The sequence below is a fragment of the Rhamphochromis sp. 'chilingali' genome (assembly GCF_963969265.1).
Source record: "Rhamphochromis sp. 'chilingali' genome assembly, chromosome: 5".
In the NCBI taxonomy this organism is placed as follows: Eukaryota; Metazoa; Chordata; class Actinopteri; order Cichliformes; family Cichlidae; genus Rhamphochromis; species Rhamphochromis sp. 'chilingali'.
Window position 1 is genome coordinate 40,235,446 of NC_137932.1, and position 20,417 is coordinate 40,255,862.

The following is a 20,417-nucleotide window of genomic DNA, read 5'->3' on the forward strand; positions in this document are numbered from 1 at the left end:
GGATTTAACAGGGAAAAAGTAAAGAGAAGGTAATATCTGCGAAATATGGTGTTGCTTTCTAGTCCCTGTCAGTATTTTCACTGCAGCATTTTGGATCAACTGAAGCCCTTCTGGGGAGCTTTGAGAACAGCCTGACACTGTTTTCCAGCATCACTCTGATACAGGATGTTTTTACTTTTAGCAGTATTTCACAGATGAAATCATGCCTCAGTCTGTGCTTTGAGGGTTCTGGCAGTCAGTACAGCACATGGGTGCTGATTTATTTACATGAATATATTCTTCCATCTGCAACTAAGTTTCTGTAAGACAAAATAAACCAACATGTTGATCAGCTATTTAATCACTCATTAACTAAAGTTTTGTCATGTAGTTTAGTAAGTTAATTGTTCTGAAAAGGTGTTACAGCTTTTCTTCGTGAATTTTTTATGGTTTACTCCTTTTGTTTAGATCTTTATGTAAGGTGGCCTGGAAGCAGACACAGGTTTTATGGGGTAAAGGTTTTGGTGTGACAAGAAGAGGAGAAAACTGCAGAGAGACGTGTAAGACTGCATCTCAGCGCCAGATAATCATGTTTATAGAGGTTTAATCAAGCCATATTTATGAAACACTGGCACAAGTTCAATAAGGAACACTCTTAAAACTGTAGAGATGACAGTGGACTTCAGGAGAAGTCCCCCCCTCACCATATCAGACAGCCCTGTGTCGACTGTGAAGATCTTCAAGTTCCTGGGTATCACCATCTCCCAGGACCTGAAGTGGGAGACCAACATCTCCTCCATCCTCAAAAAGACCCAGCAGAGGACGTGCTTCCTGAGACAACTGAGGAAGTACAGTCTTCCACAGGAGCTGCTAATCCAGTTCTACACTGCAGTCATTGAGTCTGTCCTGTGCTCCTCCATCACAGTCTGGTATGGTAGACTGCAGCGGACTGTACGGGCAGCAGAAAGGATCATCGGCGCCCCCCTGCCCTCCATCCACGATCTGTACCTCTCAAGAACCAGGAAACGGGGAGGGAAAATCATCACAGACCCCTCACACACTGGACACAGACTTTTTGATCTGCTGCCCTCTGGCAGACAGTACAGAAGCCTGCAGCCACCTTATTCATTTCTGTATTTTATGTATATAAGTTTAGATTAGTTATTTATAGTTGGTTTACACAGCTTTGTGTATGTATGTGTATGCATATATAGACACGTGTGTGTGTGTGTGTGTGTGTGTGTGTGTGTGTGTGTGTGTGTGTGTGTGTGTGTGTGTGTTTGTGTTTTTTACATTGCTGTGCTTGAGAGCCACCATCTACCAGAACCAAATTCCTTGTATGTGTCTGCACATATACTTGGCCAATAAACACGATTCTGATTCTGATTCTATATTCACTAATCTGTCTGCTTTCCCAGGTGTTTAGCTGCTAGTCTATTCATTACACGACTAACACATTCCCATGCTGTAAAACTCAATGGTGACATCATTGCTTCTTCCTGCCCGCAAGTCACTTCATCGAAGCCTCCAGCATCTAGACTCTGGAGAGTCCTGCCCTAATTTTTGTCACCGTTGAGATTTCATTCTGCTGTGGGCCATCAGAGTCTAATCGGCAAATAGCATCATTTAATTCTGTAGCTCAATAAATCATTTTCAATTCCTTCTAACGATTTCTCTCTATTGAATTAGATTTGCTTGACCACCTAAAATTGGATGAATACCATCTCCAGAAAGACTGGAGAAGTATAAAGTTTGCACTGTTTTAAGCAGTTGAGGGATGACATGTGGCTATAAATGCAATCACTGTTCAGATCAGGGGTCAGATTGCTTGAAACGTGTAATGTATCAACACAGCTTTGTTTATGGAGGGAGTGGTGTTAAAAATATCTAAATCTAAAGTCTTTGAGTCATCTTTATCTACACAAGATGTTCTCTGTGCTCACTGCATAATCCATTTGTGCTTTAAAAAGTGCAGAGTTATGAATTACTCTTTCTTTAATTAATTCAACAAAAATGGGCATCCTCAATGGGATCCAAGTAAAAAATGTTCACTATGTTGCCAAAAGTATTCCCTTGTCTGTCTTTACACTTATGAACTTGAGCGATATCCTATTCGTAATCTATGGGGTGCAATAAAACATCAGCCCACCTTTTGAAGCTATAACCGCTTCAGCTCTTCTGGGAAGGCTTTCCACAAGGTTTGGGAGTGTTTATGGGAATTTCTGACCATTCTTCCAAAAGTACATTTGTGAGATCAGACATTGATGTTGGATGAAAAGGCTTGGCTTGCAGTCTCCCCTCTAATTTATCCCGAAGGTGTGCTGTCGGGATGAGGTCAGCACTGTTGTTGAAGACCGGCCCACACAAACTCCCTCATCTCTCTATGGACCTTGCTTTGTGCACTGGTGTGCAGTCATGTTGGAACAGGAAAGGGCCATACCAAAAACCGTCTCCACAAAGTTGGGAGCTGAAATTGTTCAAAATGTCTTGGTATGCTGAAGAACTAAGAGTTTCATCCACTGGAAATGAATGCCCGAGTCCAGCTCCTAAGAAACAACTCCACAACGAATTCACCCCTCTACCACACTTCAACTTGGCACAATGAAGTCAGACAAGCACTGTTCTCCTGGCAATCTCTGCAATCATCCTGCTCTGTGAGGGTCAGCAGATGGCCTACCACATCGTCGTTACAATGCTGTTGTTCCCAATCGCTTCCAGTTTGTTATAATGCCACTAACAGTTGACTGTGGAAATTTCACAACTAGGCACAGGTGGCATCCTATCACAGAGGTCCTGAGAGAGACCCGTTCTCTCACAAATGGTTGTAGAACGGAAATTGAAAAAGATGAAAAAAATGGACAGGAAGATTTCTGAACAGAAATTTCAGGTTCAATAATCAGATCGTAGAGTCACAACTGAGCATAAACAACATGAAAGCACAGATCCATCCTGCCTTGTATCAATAGTTCAGACAGGCTGTGGTGGTGTAACTATGTGGCGTATTTTCTTGCCACACTCTGAGCCCCTTAGAACTCTCTGAGCATCACTTCACATCTGATTTCTTCAACATGACAATGAGTTCATTGTACTCAAAGGGCCTCCACAGTCACCAGATCTCAGTCCAACAGAGTACCTTTGAAAGCAGGTGGAACAGGAGACTTTTATCATGGGTGTGCTGCCATCAAATCTGCAGCTAGCATGTCAATATTTACCCAACTCTTCAAGCACTTTGATGGATTGGAGCGATGAATTACAGCAGCACTGAAGGCAAAAGAAGTCCTACTTGTTACAGTGTACCTAATAAAGTGGCCGGTATGTGTATGTCAGTGTAACATTACTCTACAAAGGAAAAACATACTTTTTGAAACAAAAATTACAATAAAATAAAATAAAAAATTGATGATATGATATATTATCATATCAGACTGTCGGTGATGTCAGTGATTAACAGTCAGTGTTTTAGTATTTACCATAAAGTCCTTGCTTCACTAATGACAACCACATGGGGGCAGTATTACACTAGATTTAATCAAAAATACTGTCAGGAGAAAATCACAACACCAAAATACATGATGGACATTTTTAAAGCTACTAAAGGTATAACTTTCATAATAAAATGATACATGACGCATGATAGCATCTGTTAGATCCGATGCTATGAGTTAAAACTGCTGCAAGAGAAATGAGTGTAACTCATGTAAAGAGCCCTAACTTGAAAAGAACACAAAGTCATCGAGTCTTTTTTTTTTTTAAATTATGTTCCTAATACGTGATGTTTCTGCTGCTGATCTATCTGAATTAAACTTGTGTGATGTACAGCAAATATCATCCTTTCACTTTTGCAATTTGAATGTGGTAGAAAGTCTGTGCCAAAAACCATTTTGGCTCCAAAGCCCCTTCAATAACAGAAATAAAAACACAACATGAAATTCTTTAATTTATTTTTAAATTGACATGTTTTGTCTTTTAAATGAACTGTGTAATCTGCGTGATTTCAAATCCATGTCTTCACATCCATGTGTCTGCACTTGGATCTGTGTGTCTGTGATGAGATTTGGAAATGTGTTAACAAATCTGTTAACATCGATTTCTTAAAAGTGTAGAGGAACGTGGATGTGTTTAATTCAGAGGTATTTAAGCATCTCTAAACAATCTGATTAAATCACTCTGTCATTTACCGTAATCTGTAAAATAAGATGACAATTCAATTACTTTTTCCTTTTTAAGTAGATCTGAGGCACTTAACTGTGGGAGTTAGTAATCGCTTTTTCAGTTTCTCATCCATGAATTTGCTAATAACTACCTCTTCTTTTACAGTACTTCATTAATAGTTTTTATACAGTGTCCCAATTGAGAACCAAAACAAAATAGAGGCCCAGGAGGATGCAATCAAACAGATGATTATTGAACACACGCGTGGGAAGATGAACACTGCAAAACATCAGATGTAGATCTCCGCCCAAAAATATACTTCAGATTGCTTTTATAACGTCAGGGTTGGTTAACGCCCCTTCTCGCGTTGTACAAGAACATACTTTGTATTTTAAGAACATCATTCGCATGTTTTATAGACAATGAGCAATCTTAAGAGATAAATGCAGACACTGAAGTTCCCCTCTCTAGCATCTTCTCCAAATATGGCGATGGATTCAGGCTCTGATGTTGATGTCCTCCTTTTTGGCACATCTTTTGTCACCTGTTACTAAGCAAACTCAGATGCAACAAGAAGCCGGATACATTCAGGCCTTCACTCAAGCCTGTTTCTAGATTATATGTATTATATGTGTTTTGTGAGCGTGTACGCAGTTTTAACCTTCTGTTGCTCCAAGTCACTTTTACAATAGATTGTCTGGACATTGCACCAAACAAAGCTTGAGACCTTCGATTGACTGAGCAGAATACACTTCTTAATAAGCACAAGATGCAATGTGTATAAAATGGTCTTAGCTGTACCTGTAGTAAAAAGGTTAATGTAATGGCAACAGCTTCAATAAATGTTTTACTGAAATGATGATTGATTTGATTAATGCAATGGTAATAATGATGAGTATGAGTAGCAGTAAAATATTTCCCTTATTCCACAACAGTATCTAAATTTCTTCTCAGACACATTATATACTCCTCTAGCTTTATTGAAACACTTTGACGTTCCTTGTTGTTCTGTCTGAAATAAAACAAGTTTAAAAGATATAAACTGTTTTAACTGTGGAAACACAATCTTCGTTTTTGTGGACAAATTGTCGCTCGGTGGAGTCACTGCCTTCATGAACGAGTTTGTTCCTGTCTTTCACAATCGTGGCTCAAGAGTTGGGAGTTCACCTTGTAATCGGAAGGTTGCCGGTTCGAGCCCCGGCTTGGACAGTCTCGGTTGTTGTGTCCTTGGGCAAGACACTTCACCCGTTGCCTACTGGTGGTGGTCAGAGGGCCCGGTGGCGCCAGTGTCCGGCAGCCTCGCCTCTGTCAGTGCTCCCCAGGGTGGCTGTGGCTACAATGTAGCTTGCCATCACCAGTGTGTGAATGTGTGTGTGAATGGGTGGATGACTGGATATGTAAAGCGCTTTGGGGTCCTTAGGGACTAGTAAAAGCGCTATATAAATACAGGCCATTTACCATTTACCATTTCACTTTTGTCACTGAGCTGAGCAGCAGTCTCAAACCACAGCTTCTCCACCTGCTCCTTTCCTAACTCCCAGAGCTGCTGGAGAATGTTAACACCCTTTCTGGATGAAATCATCAGATACTCTTCATTTTCTGGCTGCAAGGTCAGAGAGTAACGACCTAAAACTAAGGACTGGCAAAAGCGGGACAGCACCAGCAAATATAGACAATCTTTCTCCACCTCATTGAGAGGAAGGACGCTTTCCCAGCCAGCAAGGACGGGTCCACCCACCTCGATGGGTTTAGGGTGCTCAATCATCATGTACATGACGGTGATTGCAAGCTCATGGATGTAGTAGCCACTATTCATGTCGCCAAAGTCCAGAATACCGGTGATCCTATAGCCTTCTTTATCATTAGGCTGTACCAGGACATTGAGGTCATTGAAGTCGCCATGGTTAACGCCTTTAAAAAAGACATTTGAAAAGTGTATTTGTAAAATCAAACTACTACATACAATCAGCCAATGAGAAGCCAAGACAAGGTAATCAAGAAGTACAGTGCAAACTGTATGAGCAGCTCTCTGATAAACAGTTACTGGTCTTTAACCTTCACAGCTATGCTTTTATGACAATAAATATATTTTATGTTAAGTCATAAGCATGTAACTGATACATGTAACAAGATAATATTGTATACTCACATTTGCGAAAACTAGAGCGTTTGGGATCCACAGAGCTCTTGTACCCTTGGATTACAGACTTCACAACCTCCAGCAGAGGCTCTCCGTCTAACACGTAGAGGTAATCTTCCAGGAGAGCAACATTTGACAGACTCCATTTGAACCCCTCTCTCTCCAGCACGTGAAGATGAGGGTGTTTCATCTTAAATTACACCAAAAATGCAAGACATGTGTAAATGAAAAATAGCTGATAGACACATGTATTCTGGGCAGTTTCACGAAATTCTCTCCCGAAGATTCACTGAAATTCTAACACAGAGTGGACGCCTTTAGAAGAGATTTCACAGGACTGTTACTATGATACCTTTTTAATGACTGTGTCCATTTTAGCTGCAGTTTTCCCCATTTCATACAGCAGCTGTGGAGTTAAAGGAACCTTGGAGATGGTTGTCCCAGGCAAATAGGTCAACAGTCTCACCAGGTACTTCTGACTGCCAAAACCACAATCTGCCAAAAGTAAGGATATGAATAATTATAGGCTTCAATAAACTTGAACATATATGGCAGAGCCCTGTTCAAGGGCACAGGCGTAACAATATTGCTAATTATGCAAACTTCCTTGTGTAAGATTGCCCTTTAGCCCTAAGCCAGGATGTGTTATTCTACTCCTGCAGATGCCAAGTTTGCCTGTGCCTTATCTTTACAGATTATCTGCAAAAGCAACCGTCCAAAGGTCGAGTTCAACTACGCAGCACATTTATACTATGTCACAGAAACACAGTACTTATAAGCATGTGCAGTGTGCCAACATACTTAAGTAATGATGGAAAGTCTTTGGACACTGGTTCACTCATTTTCTGTCAATTTCAGGATTTTGTTTAGGGTCTAGGACCCACAATATCTGATCAGCCGTTATTGGCTGCATTTTGTGTTTCTTTGGTTATCTTTATCCAATAAAAAATGTATTTGGTGATCTGGAACATTTAAATATAAAAAAATGATAAGAAATCTGGAAGGAGACAAAGATGTTCACAGCACTGTGACATAAAGAAGTCTCCAGTAAGCACACAAAGTCTTTTGGGGGCTTCGTAGTCCTAGGTTTAAATAACACTCTGACATGTTATCTTTAGATGTTACTGAAAAACAAACAATTTCTAATTATAATCACTTGTGATTCAACAGTGAATGTTTACAGGGAAATTGCTACAAAGCATTTTGACATCAGTCAGGATCAATTTGAGCCTGACTGACTGAACACCGAGTGCCAGGCTGCAGTGACACAAGCTTCATCGTGCATGGATGAAATTTTATGTCATGTCAGGTAACGATATTTTTTCAGATCTGAACAACGTGGCTGGTCACATACCAATTTCCTCCAGACTCATTCGCTCTCCTGAGGTGTTGGGCAGCGCGGTTTGAGCAGGAATTCCATTCTGTTGTAGGAAGGACATGGTGTATGTCTGCACCTCAATCAGCAAGGTATTCTTGCTGTCCTCTGAGTTCATTATCTTTAGGATATACTCGCCACCCTCACTGGGCGCCACATAGAAGTTCTGGTCATCATAACTGGGCAGAGACTGAATCACTGATGCAGTCAGCCGGTAGAGCCTCTTCACAATCTCAGCTACCTGGGAATGGCTTAAGTTGGGCTTGGCATTTTTTGGTGGCATTATTGCTGAAGGAAAACAACAAGCCATTAGAGAAGAGTTGCACTAATTTATAAAATCAACAAATATTATAACATCTTCACAAATTACAACAAATGCAACTGCAAAATAAGTTAGAGTGGGAGAAACATTTCCTCTACCTGACTACCTGTTTTCATCTGCCTTTTACAGTGTTACAGTATTAATCAGGCACAATTCAATCATTGCCATGCTAGAACTGGTGAATCAGATCTTTTATGTGTTTTGTAACAATGATGTGAACTTCAGTCTTCATTATTAATGTTTACACATTTCTAGTCCTCAATAATAATAAAGGTGTTAACAGCAGAAGTGAAACTTGTTTGAGCGTAGAGCTGGGCGATATGAGATTTTTTCATATCACGATATGTTTTTTTCATTTCAGGCGATAACGATATATATCACGATATAAGCCAAATAACTATATTTGTAAGATTTAAATGTGCCGTTGCTCACAAGTAAAATGTGAAATAATCAGCAGCTTGTTTTTATTTAAATATTTATTTCCCATAATAAGTTCAACAGGGTAGATGTACTTAAGGAACATGAGACTTTTTCAGATAAATAAAGGCAAATATTACAAACTACACAAAAGGCAGCCGCTAAAGCGTTTAAGTTTCAAAATAGAACAAACGAAACAGACTAAATCAGGGGTGGCCAACCCGCGGCTCTCGAGCCGCATGCGGCTCTTTGCCTGGTTTCATGCGGCTCTTACGTTCATATCAAAGTTTATGTTTGTGTTTTGATTTTTTTTATGTTGTTGTTTTAAAATGTGCGCGTTCGCTTCGCTTGAGTTCAATACGGTATTTTTCATCAAATGCGCATGTGTGTGAGATGAAAATACCGCAAAGTTTCCCAGTAGGAGCAAGTTCGCCCTTAAAATGGCAGGAAAAAAATGCACAGCAAAAAGAAAATATGAAGATGAACACAGGACGTTTTTAACAGAGTGGGAGAGTTTATATTTTTTTGTTGAACGCAATGGTAAGCCATTCTGCCTTATATGTCAGACGTCATTAGCGCATTTCAAAGCTTCAAATCTTCAGCGCCACTTCAGCTCACTCCATGCTAACATCGACCAGGAATTTCCAAAAGGGACTGAACTTCGCAAGCACGAGTTGGCCACTTTGAAAAGTCAGGCAGAAAAGCAGATACAGTTTTTCCAAAAATTTACGAAGCGGTCAGAGACCATAACGCTCGCATCCTATCAGCTGGCTTGGAACATTGCACGGGCTAAAAAGCCATACAATGAAGGGGAGTTCGTTAAAAAATGCCTCAGTGATGTTGTTGGAATCTTGTCTCCTGAAAACGACAAATTAAAACGCATGGTATCAGACGTCCAACTGTCCCGCCACACTGTTGAACACAGAATATCGGACATTAACACGGCTATTGAATCACAGTTGCACTCTGACCTTCAAGCATGTGAGTATTTTAGTGTCGCATTGGATGAGAGTTGTGATATACAAGACAAGCCTCAGTTGGCAATATTTGCACGGTCTGTTTCAAACGTGTGTGTGTGTGAGACAGTGCACACAATGTTCATTGTTGAAAATGACTGGCCTGTGGTTTTAGTACTGTAGGAGTCCATTTCTGTCATTATCATGTTGGTGTGTGACATTTACAATAAATCTGGCTGAGCAGAGGTGTGTGTGTGTGTGTGTGTGTGTGTGTGTGTGTGTGTGTGTGTGTGTGTGTGTGTGTGTGTGAGTGTGAGAGAGAGAGAGAGAGAGAGAGAGAGAGAGGGAGGAAAGGATGGGTGATGTTCATGTGTGCCCATGCGTATGATGTGGCTCTTTGCGGTAACACAGTAAAAAAAAAAAGTGGCTCTTGGTCTCTGACTGGTTGGCCACCCCTGGACTAAATTGTCAATTCCACTTAGAAACAAAATATTAATTCTAAAAATAAATCTTAGTTTGTTTTACAGAAGAACAGACAAAATTGACTAACTTTTGTCAATATCAAATAAACTGAGAACTAAAAGGAAATTCTCAATCTCTCCTTGTTGTATAGCTGAGCTTTTCAAACAGTTTTAACAGTTACTTTAGTCTGACAAAAGCCGAATGACGAATTAGCGCTTCCAGTCAGAGACTGAGGCTACGTCCACACGTACACGGGTATTTTTGAAAACTGAGATTTTCCGTTTTCGTTTTAAAAAATAATCCCGTCCACACATAAAGGCAGAAATGAAGGAAAACGCTGCTATGAACATGCCAAAGCAGCAGGTGGCCAACATGTTGGCCAATCAGAAGTCTAGAAGCCTCGGTGGGAAAAAGTAAACAAAGCTGGGGCATAGAAGCAGAACCGAGTCGTATGTGTGGAGGGACAGTAACTGTGTGTATATGTAAGCATTTAAACACTGCAGAGAGTACAATTAACAGTAACAGTCTTGTAGAAATTCATTTCACCGAAACAATAACGTGGCGCACAGTGTGACGCATGCACCAGTTTATTGTATTTCCAGACTTGCTTTCGGCACAATTTACAGTGCACGCTACTCTGTTTTTTGTCAGACTTGAAATAGCCGAAATACCTTCACACTACGGAACTTCTATGGCTCTTCCGTTCGACAATATCTCCGGCGTTGGAACCATCATCTGTTTTCTCTTCGGTCACGCTCGGTTGATTTTTCTAGTCGGCACACTCATTTCCTCCATTACGCGCTGGCTCCATTACCCGCTGGCTGCTTCCCAAACAAACACACGTGCGGCTTGGCACTTGTGCTGTACGTAACAAGTCACGGGACGTGACGCTGCGGCTGTGATTGGTTCGGCTCTGCGCTACTTAATTTGGATTGGCTGACCTTTTTTTTTTTTTTTTTTTTTTTTTAAGAGGACAAGAGCGGCGAAGTCTATCGCGATAGTTTAATTTCTCTATCGAGTAAAAGTTATATCGCGATACATATCGTTATCGTTCTATCGCCCAGCTCTATTTGAGCGTTAAAAAAAAGAGCAGAAAATTGCAATACACAACACAGAGATCAGTCCACACAACATGAGGAAAAAGCACAAAACCCTTTACATCTTTTTTAGACACATACACCAACACAGTACTGGCTTTAAGAGACAGACTTCCTGACGGACAGGAAGCAGCATGTGAGGCTGGGAAAGAATGTCTCGGACTCCCGGACCATCAGCACCGGCTCCCCTCAGGGCTGTGTTCTTTCTCCTCTGCTCTTCTCCCTGTACACCAACTGCTGCACCTCCACCCACCAGTCTGTCAAGCTAATCAAGTTTGCAGATGACACCACCGTTATTGGACTCATCTCGGACGGGGATGAGTCTGCCTATAGGAGGGAGGTTGAACGTCTGGTGTCCTGGTGCAGCCACAACAACCTGGTGCTGAATGCCCAGAAGACAGTGGAGATTATTGTGGACTTCAGGAAGCACACAGCTCCACTCCCCCCCATCATCCTGACTGACACCCCCATCACCTCTGTGGACTCATTCCGCTTCCTGGGTACCACCATCACCCAGGACCTGAAGTGGGAGCCCACCATCACCTCCGTCATTAAGAAAGCCCAGCAGAGGATGTACTTCCTGAGGCAGCTGAAGAAATTCAACCTGCCAACACGGACGATGATGCAATTCTACACTGCAATCATCGAGTCCATCCTCACCTCCTCCATCACCGTGTGGTACGCTGGAGCCAATATCAGGGACAAACAGAGACTGCAGCGTGTTGTGCGCTCTGCTGAGAAGGTGATTGGCTGCAGACTCCCATCTCTGCAGGACCTGTACACCTCCAGGACACTGGGGCGTGCAGCTCGGATCTCAGCTGACCCTTCTCACCCTGGACACAGTCTGTTTGACCTGCTCCCCTCAGGCAGGAGGCTCCGGTCCATTCGCACCAGAACCTCTCGCCATAAGAACAGTTTCTTCCCCTCTGCTGTTGAACACATGAACAATAACCGTATGACTGTTCCCACCACTAACACATGACCCTACGCTGTGGTCACTGCATCATTCCATGTTTGGCACTGATCACCACCTGCACTCATGTATATATCATGTATATATCTATCTATCTACTTAGCACTTTTAATTCTTATTCTTATTTTTATTTTCATGTCTATTTAAGCTTAATTTATAACAGTATTTATAACAGTATGTTTGCACTGAAGCACCGCAGCAATTTCCTAATGTTGTAAACCCGCTCAACATTTGGCAATAAAACCCATTCTGATTCTGATTAACAGACCTGAACCTCGCAAAGAAACAAGAAAACTAAATACAGCAATGCCTTTTCATTAATAAATAAAATCATCATTTAAGAACTGCATTTTGTATTTACTCTTTAGCTAACGTGAAATTGATATAAAGATGTAAAACATGTAAATCTAGCAAATATGCAAATAAAATGAGAAGAGTAAGACATTTTATTGCAGCAGTGCTGTAGCAGATATTTGGCCTAAAAAACTGAAAGACAGCTTAAGTTCTTCTCTGAAGATGCCTCTTTGAAAATGGCTCCACAGAAAACAGTTCAGAAAATGCTTGATCATGCCCCTGACTTGTATGAGCAAACTAATAACAGTAGAAAGCTAAAACATTTTCAATTACTATGTAGATTTCTTATTAATAAATGTGTTATTACTGGAATTGCTGGCTCATCATCACTGGGAACTCAGTAATGGTCTTAAATTTAGTCAGTTTCCATGGAATGGACCCAAATGCTTCTTTTTTCTCAGGACATATTAATGCAGCAAAGTGCAAATGCAAATAAATACTTGGAACAAATTCTTAGAAGTCTATGTAATCCTTGTTAAAAACTCTCAGTGCTAGCAAAATCACATCTGTCATAAATATCTGTCCCAAATTAATTACTGTGAAGCTGCATTCACAGCAGTATCTAGTGGGAATGGCATTTGATTGTGATTTGAGTGTAATGGCAAAGCAGCTTGATAATTTAAAAGTATTTCAAGAGTGTGTATCTCTGGCACAAAACATTGAAACAAATGGTGTGTTTTGTAATAAGCTGCTAGCAGTAAAGTATCTAAAGATACAATTTGAGATGGGTTATTTTCTACCTGCACCATGTCAAACTTTCAGTGTGAAGAGGAGGAGACCTAAATGCATCCATGAGACCATCTATATTACCCAACAGTGTTGCAGAACCTGGGTGTGAGTCAATGGTCCTGCTCAAGCCCTACAAATATTTTATTGTAAAAACTTGTTAAATCAAGAAATATTGTATTCACACCATAAATGAAAAGAACTGCAAAGTAAAGCTAAGCTGAAGGGAGACTTCATAATGCAAACATAATGTGACAGTTTTGCTTGATCCCTGAAGGACAAACACAGCTGTGATGAATCCAGCTGTGTTTGATTTTTTTAGCTACACCTCATATCATAATATTTTACTTCCAGGTAGCCACACTCTCTTGCAATTTGGGAAAATGGCTGCTTTTCACTTGTTTTCAGAATTTAGCAAACTCACAATTTAAGATTGGTTCTTTTCTATCTTTAGATACTTTACTGCTGGCAGCCTATTACAAAACACATCATTTGTTCCAATTTCTTCCTGCCAGAGATACGTACTCTTGAAATTATCAAGCTGCTTTGCCATTACACAACTTAAGTTAGCCCAGTTTAATCAGTGCTATTACTACCTGTAGAGCAAGATTTGACTTTGCACAGTACTGCTTTTTTAATCTTCAAACATCTAAGCAAATCTGTTCTTTTAAGGTCGTGCAAATCTAGATCCCAGAGCTGCTGTCAGCACAAACTCTGCTGGACTAAAGTTCTGGTACGTGTATTTCTTTTTTTTTTTTTTCAAAAGATGTAAATTGTTGTACTCTGAAACGGAATTTAAATTTTTATTTTCATTTCAATGAATGAAATGATAATGCAAAATTGCTTATGAAGTTACTGCTACTGGGTAAGGCTGTTTTTGTGGGGGGGGTTTTACTGCAAATTAAGATACTGTGTTAAGGTTATCAGGTTCATTAATCTGGCTTCTGGTTAGATATAGTAGTAAATTAACTCTGGTCTGTCTATCTCTGGTACACCACATACTGACATACCAGAGATGGACAAACACAAGTCTAACAGACTACTTTCCAAACACATTTCCAAATCTGTCATGATAACCTACTGAAAGGTGACTTGTAACTGACGATTTGTCTGTATATTCAGTGCTTCTTGCAGAACTTTTAGCTATTGTAAATGTATTTACATGTTTACAAATGCCATTATAGGCATTCTGAATAAACATCTACAGATTCCTGTACACATGTATAAGTTTGACACAGTTTTACAGATCTGTAAATGTGTAAAAAAATAATAAAAAAATAAAAGTGCAAACACATACACACAAACATACAGATTTTGATACGCACACACAAATCTCTACGCAGACTGAATGACAGAAAAAAATCAACATAACTACAGCAGTAATGGTTAATTGAATAAAATCATTTTAGTTTAATCCACAATTCTAATATCACTATGCAAACATGAGGGTTTCTCTCACATTTGCAACTAAAAATAGTATCTATGAGCACGTGTGTGAGTAAAAAGTATTACAACATTAAGCCCATGCAGGCAGCAGGTTTTTTTAACAGAAATACTGCTAAAACAACAGCAGCTGAGAAGATCATGCAGTTCTATTTGAACATGTAGCCAGAGTCTGCCTCTACACACACAGAGTCCTTCAGTTGGTAAGTTCAGGTTAAGTGAGTTTTTTTTTCTAGCACCTATTACTATAATGTAAAGTTAACTTTATAGCAGATTGTTTTACACAGTGAAAATCTACAGTAAAGATACAGAAGTTACATTAAAATTTGCAGATGAACTGCTACCTTAGTCTGTTACAATGTTTCAACTAGACAGAGTCACCTGCAACAAGCAAAGCTGACCTATAAAAATGTACATGGCACAGTAAAACTCTGAGGCACTGGCCTGGGGCTGGTAGGTTAGATACTGAATGGTTCAAATTAATTATTAATTATTAATTAATAACACCTACACCATCCAAAAGTCTGCTCTCTGCAACAGTAAACGTCGCATTAAATCACAGGGCAAACCTCAGTTCTGAGAATGCTGATCTGCTCGCTTTTCTTCATAGCAGACATCACATGCTCCTTTTACGACTTACAGACACACACTTACTAGCACACTTACACGTAGACACACAGCACACACAAAATACACACATGCATGAACACACACCATATACAGTTAGGTCCATGTATATTTCACACTGACACAAGTTTTATTTATTTACCTGTTTACTGAAACATGTTCCAATTATAGTTACAGTGGGGCAAAAAAGTATTTAGCAGCCACCAATTGTGCAAGTTGCCCCACTTAAAAAGATGAGACAGGTCTGTAATTTTCAGGATAGGTTCACTTCAACTGTGAGAGACAGAATGTAAAAAAGCATCCATCCATCCATCCATCTTCATCCGCTTTATCCGAGGCCGGGTCACGGTGGCAGCAGCCTAAGCAAAAAGGCCCAGACCTCCCTCTCCCCCCCAGCCACCTCCTCCAGCTTATCCGGGGGAACGCCAAGGCGTTCGCAGGCCAGCCGAGAGATATAATCTCTCCAGCGTGTCCTGGGTCTGCCCCGGGGCCTCCTCCCGGTGGGACATGCCTGGAACACCTCACCCAGGAGGCACCCAGGGGGCATCCTTGTCAGATGCCCGAACCACCTCAGCTGGCTCCTTTCGATGTGGAGCAGCAGCTGCTCTACTCTGAGCCCCTCCCGGATGGCCGAACTTCTCACCCTATCTCTAAGGGAGAGGCCAGCCACCCTTCGGAGGAAGCTCATTTCTGCCGCTTGTATCCGCGATCTCGTTCTTTCGGTCGCTACCCACAGCTCGTGGCCATAGGTGAGGGTAGGGACGTAGATCGACTGGTAAATTGAGAGCTTCGCTTTTACACTCAGCTCCCTCTTCACCACGACGGACCGGTGCAGCGTCCGCATTACTGCAGCTGCAGCCCCAATCCGTCTGTCGATCTCTGGCTCCCTTCTCCCATCACTCGCGAACAAGACCCCGAGATACTTGAACTCCTCCACTTGGGGCAGGAACTCATCCCCGACCCAGAGTTTCCTTACTAGAAAATGGAATAAAAACAAGACCACTGAGAATCTCAGTCGACCTGGGGCTCCATGCAAGATGTCACCTGATGGGGTCAAAATCATCTTGAGAACTAGGGCTGGGCCATATTATACCGTTCACGGTAATACCAGTATAACGGTCGGCAACGATAGGAAAATGAAATATTGCGATAGAATGTGGGCAAAATGCGCATGCGCAGTGCCTTTGTTTTCATACGCTCATACGCACATGGCAGAAAAAGTATGGCGGCAATGGAGGATGACACGGACGAAAGCGCATCTTTGAATGAAGCGGGTGAACCAGAATTGGTCAGTAAAAACAGTGCAACTTCGGTGGTGTGGAAGTGATTTGGTTTTCGTCCATTGGATACCCATCAAAGCACAATTTTTTGTAGAACGTGCAAGCGGGCCGTGGCAAAAGGAGGAAACACTACAAACCTATTTTATCATTTGAAGCAGAAGCACTTCTTGGAGTACAAAAAAGCCGTTAAAGCACGTGAAGAGTTGTCCGCTTCAACTAGGTGGTGAGACCAAAGAAGATGACTCAACAAACAATCGACGTAGCTTTAAATAGCTGCACGCCTTATGACAAAAGTAACAAATGCTGGGGGGAACTAACTAATGCAGTGACACATTGTTTAGCCAGGGATATGATGCCTATTCAGAGTGTGGAAAGAGAAGGCTTCTAAAAGATGCTTAAAACGTTCCATCCACACTACAAGCTACCCACAAAGAAATACTTCTCTAAAGTCGCCTTGCCTGCTTTATATGAAGTAGGGCTGCCACAAACGACTATTTTGATAGTCGACTAGTCACCAATTATTTTTGCGATTAGTCGACTAATCAGATCATGCATCCATTCGACGTACAGCGTATAGCTTATTGCACCAGCATGCATCTGCTCTTATATAACTATCATTAGCTTACAGCTTTAAATGTTTAAGGTATGTGCTAACTAAAAATAAAGACAAGATGATAGTTTATTACATTTTAATGAAATTTGCAGATCGTTTCGGTGAAGTTTAATAAACTCCTTGCTATCTAAAATATAACAGGACACCGGAGTATATTCTCGAGCATCTCACACTTCTGATAATCAGTTGTCTGCTTGACGTTTATTCAGCTGTGTAAAAACTATAACTTTAATCTCAGCCAAACCGATTTACTCAGGCACAAATAAAATACTAAAAAAAAGCCAAACGATAACATTTTTAAGTTATCTAAGTGACTTATATATGTTTAACCTGAGTAGTGAAAGATGGTGGTGGGTTTGAAAACGATTTGCCGGGAGTCCGGTGTTCTCAGCAGCTCTAGTGAGCCTTGCCCCGGCTCGCTATCGAGCTAGTGGGTAACAGACGCCTCCGAAAACGTTGGAGAGCTTTTGAAAATATGTGGTGTCTTGATAAACTGAGCAGATATTTGAGGTTTACGCAGTTACATTCTCGCCTGAAAATATGCTAAACGTTTATTTTGTGACCCAGAAAGAATAATAAGAGTAATATTAAAACTAACTAGCTGCCGCCATTGTTGGAAACTGAGCTGGGCTGCGCTATGAATTCTGGGACACATCTTCTTCTTCTTCGGGGTTTAACGGCAGCTGGCATCCTTGTACATGCCATCTTCTGTTTCAGTCCATTATTACACTCTTAAATCCTACTACTTATTCCTGCGTCTTTTGAGATCTTACAAAGCTTCAAACGACGTGTCAACTATTAAATCAGTCGTCGACGATTTTGATAGTCGACGTAATCATGATTAGTCGACTAATCGTGGCAGCCCTAATATGAAGAGATCCATACTGAGGTGTCAAATGCATTATCTTCGGTGGAGTTTTTTGCGTCCACCACGGACATGTGGTCAAGCCGAACATCAGACCCCTACATGAGCCTCACAATACATTACGTGGACAAAGACTGGAAGCTACAAAACACGTGCCTCGAAACAAGTTTTTTCCCCGAGGACCATACTGGGGAAAATATAGCCAGAGTCTTAACCCTTTAGAGCCGATCGGAGCGGACACGCTCCATTTTGCGTAACTATTTTTAAATCCCGGTAGCACTGCAACCACGTAAGCTAGCGCAAAAAATTTTTTTGTATATGAAACCGGAGGAGTTGTACTTACATCTTATGCCATCAGCTTGTCCTAGGTCACGGTTTCCTTCCACATAAAGCTTTGCAAAAACTGCATAAAAAGCGCTTGCAGGAACAAAAACATAATATTCCAGAAACACGCTTTTCCGATCCGATCAGCTGTTCATAACACTTCCTACGTTGGAATAGATGTCAGCGCGAACTTTTGCATTTCCGCCATTACCTGCCCGAAACCGGAAGTGACGTCATTTTCGCGGAAATGTAGTCTTTTTTACCATCAGGGCCTCAGGGCCTATACTGGTCTTTTTAAAAGTTATCTTTGACTTTATGACTTTCTGTGTCGTTTCTGGGATGCTTAGGACTCATATTGCACTGCTGGAAATAGTTTATTTTGATGCATATGCTGCTTTTTTGCAAATTTGCAGTATAATATTTATTTTCGTTTTTCCTGCAGTGTATAAAAATTGGTGTATTTCAAAAATAAAACTATGAAGACACTCAAAATAAATTTCCTGTGGTGGGAAACTATTTTGTGCAACTTTTTTGTATTTACAGTTTTGAGGGATAAGCCTCTTAAATTTCTCTAACTAGAAATATATGTTAAAAAAGCAAAAACGATTTTCAATTTTTTTGTAGTTTATTGCACTTTTTTGCAATTTATGTAATTACTATGCACTTAATGAATACATATTATTAAAATCTGGGCTATAATGGTTGTATTGATGTATAGCAACTTGAAATGCTCCCAAAAATGGCTCCACAGCATGTAAAAATATAATATAAGCTCTGGCGGACTTGGTTCTATGGTAGATCTTAAAGGGTTAAAAGAGTTCCTCAGCTCGTGGAATCTTTAGGAGGAAAAACAAGTGTGTGTGACGACAGGCAACGGGGCCAACATTGTGAAAGCCGTCGCACTCAACAACTGGACCAGACTTTCATGCTTTGGACATCGCCTGCACATTGCAATAGGTACGTTTTTTTTTTTTTTGCAATAGGTAAGTTAATTATAAAGTCAGATTAAGCATATATATATGTATGTATGTATATACACACATACATTATATATATATATATATATATATATATATATATATATATATATATATATATATATATATATATATATATATATATATATATATATATATATATGTGTGTGTGTGTGTGTGTGTGTGTGTGTGTGTGTGTGTGTGTGTGTGTGTGTGTGTGTGTGTATATATATATATATATATATACACATACACACATATACACATACACACATATACACGTATATATATATATATATATATATATATATATATATATATATATATATATATATATATATATATATATATACATATATATATACATATACATATATATATATACATATATATATAGCAGCTGGATAGCGTAGTGGTTAGACTACACGCCTTTGGAACAGAGGATCGCAAGTTCGATTCCTGCCTGGGGCGTCTGTATCCAGTAAGGGTCCTAAGGCTAGACCCCCTATGCTAAGCAAGCCTACCGCAGACATGAGCGAGACAGATAAATATGAAGGCATGCCGGCTCGGACGTCGCCCGGATCAACAAGGTCCGCGTCAGGTGTTGAGGAACCAGGGCACCCTGACGAAAAGTGGGCTACTGGAACAAGAAGGCATCGGTGGGCAAGGGACGAAAACAGGGCGTTGTTGGAATGCTACTACGCAAGTAACCCCGGCGGAAGGGGCTACATGAATAGGATGAGGGACCTATGGACTCTTCGATACCCAACATCCACAATGACAGCGAAACAACTAGTAGCTCAGTGTTCCAACATTCGAAAGAAGGGACTGCTCTCACAGCTAGAGATTGACGAGGTACAACACAAATGCTACGGCAAGGAGGAGTCAGGACGCCAGGTCAGGGGGGAGATATCATCACCCCCACCCGAGATTGGGTACATAGCCCCAAGTGCGATAGGAGAAGGATCGTTGAGTGCGAGAGGAACTGACCTGAAAAATAGGATCATGGCCAAGCTTGAAACCTGGATCCCCCGTAGCCGGTTACCAAGATTACGTGAAGTACCCTCAGAAGGTCTGCTAGATGATGTTAATGCAGCACTACGGGCAATACCTACAACCACGATTACCGACACTAACAAGCTGATCTACAATACGGCAGCAGTGATCAGTGAGATGCTTGGCTACAAGTTGAACAGCCACAAGGGGCAGTACCCTCCATGGAGAAGGAGGCTAGAGGGCAAGATCAAAGTAGCACGGAGGGAGGTTAGCCAACTAACAGAGTTGCAGAAAGGTGCGACAAATAAGGTGCCTAAGAAATACAGCAAGCTGTCCATA

At 40.8% G+C, this 20,417-nt stretch overlaps 1 protein-coding gene across 2 annotated transcripts in view; it reads right to left on the minus strand.

Moving 5' to 3' along the window:
- Window positions 1-2,239: 2,239 nt before the first annotated feature.
- The window catches only part of hykk.2 (hydroxylysine kinase, tandem duplicate 2), a 35,056-nt gene continuing 16,878 nt past the window's right edge, over window positions 2,240-20,417 (minus strand). Inside the window, exons 2-5 of one of the 2 annotated variants that reach the window (XM_080882949.1) lie at window positions 7,626-7,934; window positions 6,624-6,766; window positions 6,281-6,461; window positions 2,240-6,042 (exon numbers count right to left, since the gene is read on the minus strand). In XM_080882949.1, the coding sequence (XP_080739075.1) occupies window positions 5,567-6,042; window positions 6,281-6,461; window positions 6,624-6,766; window positions 7,626-7,929 (1,104 nt within the window). In that variant the 5' untranslated portion in view covers window positions 7,930-7,934 and the 3' untranslated portion in view covers window positions 2,240-5,566. The remainder of the gene's footprint in view (window positions 6,043-6,280; window positions 6,462-6,623; window positions 6,767-7,625; window positions 7,935-20,417) is intronic. The other variant, XM_080882948.1, reaches the window with a different exon arrangement.